This window comes from Pseudovirgaria hyperparasitica, assembly GCF_010093815.1.
Source record: "Pseudovirgaria hyperparasitica strain CBS 121739 unplaced genomic scaffold EJ05scaffold_11, whole genome shotgun sequence".
Classification (NCBI taxonomy): Eukaryota; Fungi; Ascomycota; class Dothideomycetes; order Acrospermales; family Acrospermaceae; genus Pseudovirgaria; species Pseudovirgaria hyperparasitica.
In genome coordinates this window covers 967,923-973,922 of record NW_022985559.1, presented here as the reverse complement: position 1 = coordinate 973,922, position 6,000 = coordinate 967,923, and the positions used below count along the sequence as shown (strand labels likewise).

Sequence of the window (6,000 nt, the reverse complement as noted above, 5' to 3'; positions counted from 1 at the left end):
ACAGTGGATGGTTGCCCCCGGCATGGGCCTCTCTTGAGGCTGCCAGAAGCCCCTGAGCCAGTCGCAAGCTCGACGTCAACTGTGGAGACGTCCCGAGCAGCCAACAAGCACAACACGCGTTCAGCACATTCAGCATAACAATTTTCTGCACCTCATCACTTCATGCATACGTCAGGAAAATCGACGGCCACTGCCGTCATTGCTCGCATTCATTAGGGTATCAAATGACCCGCAACCTCGCATGCCTTTAACCCAAATTTTAGACTCAAAATCTGATCCACCCACCAATACCCCGGCTTCTATCGCATGCTGGTAGCTTGAAAGAAGAAGAATGAGACAAGGTCCACACATTCCACCATGATGTAAAGAAATATCTCTAGAATGGCATATAGTCAGAGAGAAGGGAAGTAAGTGTAATGCAACCTCCAGCCTTACTGATACAGATCTTGTGCATGAGAAACGAAGTTTTCGCAAGAGAAACATTATGCAGGGTGATATGTTGATGTAGTTCGGAAAATGCAAAAAAAGGACATGCGCGATTCGGTCGTAGCGCCAAACGCCTGGTAATGAATATGGTATACGGAAGGAAATCTGAAGCATCTGCTTTCAGTCGACGGGACTCATGCAAAACGGCCGTACTCAAGTCGTCATCGTAAATTCCAATACTCGAACAAGCATGCCTCAGTGAGGTTACCATTCGCGGTAGAGAAGCTCAACCAAGAGTTCTACCGCTGGAAACAATGTTTTGGCTAGGTGTTCGTGTCGGTCCGGCCGATGCTCGAAGCACCACAGATGGGCTTAGATCACCTCCAGAGTATTTCGCTTGTTGAGGTTTGGCATCCCAGGACTCGTCTCCAAGCGCGCTCAGCCAGTTGTTTCCAAAGTCTTGCTTGAGCGCCTCTATCTTTTTTCTATAGAGGTCATTGCTAACATCGAACTCTGGGGGCGATTTGACTGGCTGCTCTGCAATCTCATCGACGGGAGGAGGTACAAATACTGTAGTCAGTGGTGGTAATTGTGTGCTCGCTGTTTGAGGCTCCGACTTGTGTCGAGTTGGTGTCGAACGCAACGTCCCGCCATAATCTTCCCGTGTTACAGATGGTCGACTTGGCAAAGGACTTGTTTGAGTGATGGTGGATAGCTCGGAATGAGACTGTTGGAGGCTGTCATTCCGAGACAGTTCAACGATCCTTCGCTTGGGCCCCTTTCGTTTCTTCTGTGATCCGTAAGTGAGATCGCTTCTGGTTCGTTGATGGCTTGATGTTGAGCGAGACGATTGCACGGGGTCCGGCGGTGGCCTCGTTTGCGCCGGCTCCGGCTTTGGCTTGGGCGCTGGCCTGTTCTCATCTTCTGGAGGTGGCCTCACGACGGGGACGGACACCGGTTCGGGTGCGCGATCTACCAGCTGCTTGCGCTCACTGTAGCCAGGCCCTTGTGAATCAATCGTGATGTCCTCGGAATAGCCAGGTGTGTTGCGGAAAAGGTTGAAGATGGTGACTCTGTGATTTCCGTGTGTCTTTGTGAATGGGTTTTTGTGCACGTAAAGCTCACGCATGTTCGGACAGCTTGTCAACCGGGCAACTTCTGTCGGATCTGTGAGCTTGTTGTCACGAATGTCTAATCGTTCAAGGGAGAGCAGCCTTTCGATTCCTGCTAGTGAGCCCAAACGATTTCCGCGCAGATTCAGAGTTGTGATAGCTGGCAGCGGACTCTTGCCCAAGGAGTGCAGCGACTCGATCATACAATTAGACAAGTTCAGCGCTCGAAGCGAGACAAGAGAAGCCAGGCTGTCTGGAATTTCCGTGAACAGATTGGATGACAAGTCAAGCGACTGTAATGTGTTCATCACTGGTGTCAAGCTTGTCGCGAAGATGGCAGTGAGACCATTGTCGGCCAGACTGAGATGACGAAGAAATCGCCACTTGGTCGATGGCAAATACCCCATAGTCAGGAGATTGGACATACTACCTCTCGGGGTTTCAGAATGGAGACTTGAGGCTGAACTACCTGATGATCTGCGGATATTGGGTGTACTGGCTCTGCCATAAGTATCTGTGTCGTGTCTAGAGCTTTTTGGACGGGCTGGTGGAGAAACACTTCGTCTTCTCTGACGAGTGGAGGTGCCTCGTTTCATGGGAGAATTTTGTGGACTGGGCCCAGGCACATGTTTGGGGGAAGAGAGATCTGGGGATGACTCTGTCGATCCAGACCTCGCTATATCTATATATCTCGGACCAGGACTGGCTGCAGGCCAAGGCTGTGCAGGAGATTGGGGTATTTTAGCTGATCGTTTCCGACGCTTATCGATGTCGTCTAGGACAATATGTATCAGAAGATCTGCAGGATCCTCGATACCAGCACGTTTGAGAGTCAGACTTTTCAGCTGTTCAGCGAGTCTATCCCAACCATAGAACTGGCGGAAGTCCACATCGCATATCTCAAGCGCACTCATGGTCTTGAACACATGAAGGGGAACAGCACTATCAAATGGAAACTCTTCATATCCAGCAATCAAGCGGGCTTTATGGTCCGGAGCCAATCGTAAGCATGGTATTTTGGTAAAGGCAGAATAAAGGTATTTCAGGTCTTCCTTTTCAACGGCCTTTTGCTTTTCAGATCTCGCTTCGGCAGTGGGACCAATTCCAAGAGTAGACCATAGAGCAGACATGCCTGACATGACACTTCGCATGCTGGATACAGAGTGGATGGAATCTCGGTCAGAATTGCGACTCTTCTTGCGCTGGGCCTGGCTCAAGAAAGACACGTAGTTTGCAGGGGACGCCTCGGTGTGAATGTTCTCGAGACGAACATTCATAGGTCCCACTGCAACGCCAAGCTCTTCATATCTTGATAGCAGGTAGAAGAGATGATGGGGTGTCAAAGTCAGCTTAGCTGGTTTTATTACTTGTGAGCCGAAGTATGGAAGAGGAAAGCCAGACACAAAACCACCGGAGGAGGCTGATGGAGGAGGGGAGCTTGGAGAGGCGCTACCTCCGGAAGCTTGTGTAACATTTCGAGGATTCTGGCGTTGCAGCAAAAGAGCATTTGCAAGGGCCTTTTCGTGTGTACGTACGAAGTATGCAAGGTTCTGCAGCGGATGAGGGTTAGTTGGATTGCCATGGAAGAACGCTGAATCCCAATTTACATCACACAGGATCGTACCTTTATGAATATCTTTCCATCCTCAGTGTCCATTGTTTGTGAGTGATGAGCTGCGTATGCATGAGGATATGAGGTAGGCGTTACGGGAGCAGTCTAAATCGGAGGGATATGTACTTCAACGAACGGTATACGGCGAAGCGCGATCGCTGTGAATGTGGCGGGGTTGATGAGTCCCAGGATCTGCAGGGAAGTGATTGGGATATGGGCGCGCTGTGAAAAGAAGTCAGCAAATGTGATGACTCAAGTGTGATGTGAATAAAGAGGCGCGTGACTCTGCAGGAGAACTTGGAAAAGAACTGGCCAGACATGACAATAGAACAAGAGCCATGTCGTTATGGGACCGTAGAAATATTGACGTACAGAGTTCCACTGAATTTGGCCTAACGCGGGGTGGAGATAGTTCCGATCTCGAAAGGGATCAGGATGCAGATACGCAGCTCAGCGATACGGGCCACAGTACGATGACTGGACAGGGGCTGGTGATTATGCGAAAGACGCCTAGAGGTAGACGAAGAAAGGTATTGACCGGTCTTGCTCGAGGACAAGAGAGCAGCAGGCCGTTGGTATGTTGTTCGCCAAACGGGCAAAACAATCGCCCGTGGGACAAGCCTCGCACCGCTCAAGAGGCGGACAGGTGAGGCTCAAAGGAGGCACGCAAAGCAGCGGCCGTGGGTAGGAGGAGGAGGAGGAGGAGGATGATGAACGAGCAGGCGTTTCAGCCAGCTGAACGTATGTAGGGAGCTTCTTAGAAGAAGAGGACGAGGATGCGGCAGAGAGAGAGGGAGAGAGTATGTGAGAGAGAGCATGCATGGCACAGTAGCGGTTTATGGGTAGCAAGTAGCACCAAATCTACAGTGTATTAGCAGCGTTCACCATCACCATCTTTTGCTTGGCCCCCCCCCCCGTTTCTGGTCCCGCCGCCGCCGAGCAAAAGGGCCGGAGACGCGACAAAATTGAGGGTCCAAAAGGGTGTGAACGGCCTGTGCACGGGCTCGTTATGCCTGCCTATGCCTGGTATGCCTGTGCCTATTCTCCGCCCGCCTCCTGCAAACATCCACCTGCATACATAATTACATCCACCACCATATACACTCTTGTCTTATAATTAATTCACTTGTGTCCCTTCACACTGCTCATCGGTCATCGGCCGATTTTCAGGGTGCGGTGATAAGCCTCACCATCAGCATCAGCATCAGCATCACGCCCACACCTCAACTGAACGCGCCGCGAACCCCGGATTCACAGCCAGCTCGCCTCCTGATGCCTATCTCCCTCGTCACTCGAACACCATTCGACTGTTGCCCATTCGGCCTACACCAATCAGCTCTGCATGCCGGTGGTGGCTGAACCTCTGCTTAGCGGCTGACCCTGGCCGCTGCATTTCCGCTCCATCCACTCTTCAGACGACGATACAAGGCATGTCCAGATCTGAAAATCGATTTCCATCTCATGCAGACACTGCTTGCAGGCTGCGTTTGTGGATCAACTCCACTACGCGCTGACGGTCGCGATTCGTGTACGTACACATACTGTTATATATGGATCCATCAAGCTCTTGACGACGCAGCTATGGCAATCCTCCCTCTCGCACTGAGAGTCAGGATGTGCGACGAAATCTCTTGATGGCCATGGATAATACTGTCTTAGGTGTGATGTGATCGAGGCTTAGTCTTGGCCATGCAGCTGCCGGGCGAAGGTGCAGGTGCTGCATTGCGTCGTCGACTCTAGCCCATTATGGTCTGCTAGGTGCGTGAGATATTACGAATACTACTGCGAGTCGCAGACATGTCCGCTCGGGCTCTCTGGACTTCCTAAGTATGTATTTCGTTGTACCATGATCCCGGTTAGCACTGCGTACAAGAGTCTGAGAGTATGCACCTTCACCGCTCAGACAATCAGACTCGACTCTTCCGATAGGGTCGATGAACAACGATTGGAGCGCGAGCGTGGGCAGCTAATCACAACTGTGGGATGGTGGTGGTTGGTGGCAGCCATCACATGGACCCTCTCCCTCTCCCTCTGGCTCTCCTTAGACCCCCCCCCCTCGAACAAGATTCCGCTGCCTCTCACTTATCACTCTCCTACTGTCCCTCCAAGAAGTTGCTGCTGGACGGTGGTGGTGGTGGTGGACCCTGGCCCTGGTCTGACATCTGGTACCCGCCCGCGCCTACGGAAACGTCCTGCTTAACCTTCATGACCGACCGCTTACTGCATCTTCAGCTCACGTTAATACTTCTATCTGAAAATTATCCACCTGGTTGCATTGAGTGCCGTGCATCCACATTCTCTTTCATTCAGGCTCGCTGCTCACTTAACTGAACATCGTCGCCACCACCACAATTACTCGACAATTACCTCGGGATGTGTTTGACTCGAAAATGTTTTTTATTCCTTGCAGTGGTAAACGCGCGGAGCTGACTATCTGTAGGCACGCGGAGCGCCAATGTCACAGTGTCCCATCTCATTGGGCAACACATGCGCACCGGCCTTTGATATTCACTGTCTCGGCGATATCCCCAGGCCAGAAGTCATGGATGGGCACTGTATGGCAACTACTCAGATATCTATGGAGAACTTCGATCCATCAGGTGCGACATGATCTGCACAATGACATCGTTCGGCCAATTGGTGGACCCATCTACACTGCGCTCGGCGTGTCGCCTCATTCAGACAGCCCTAGCGTGTTTGATAGACACGGCATTCGCGTTCACAATCACTGCTTAGTCCACCACGCGGGCCAATCTTCTGCTGCTGCGCACAGCTGATGCCACAAATGCCGGCGCTCGTGGGATACTGGTCGAGACAAGACGAACAAGCCAAGAGCACGAGCTCGTTGCA

The 6,000-nt window shown here is 51.7% G+C and overlaps 1 protein-coding gene across 1 annotated transcript; it reads right to left on the bottom strand.

Annotated features, from left to right (window-relative positions):
• Positions 1–712: 712 nt before the first annotated feature.
• EJ05DRAFT_441428 (uncharacterized protein) lies at positions 713–3,195 on the bottom strand (the record flags this gene model as incomplete). Its single annotated transcript, XM_033741989.1, has 2 exons — positions 713–3,088; positions 3,163–3,195. 2 exons carry the CDS (start codon positions 3,193–3,195, stop codon positions 713–715), a joined length of 2,409 nt encoding a protein of 802 aa, XP_033599030.1.
• Between the last annotated feature and the right edge of the window lie 2,805 nt (positions 3,196–6,000).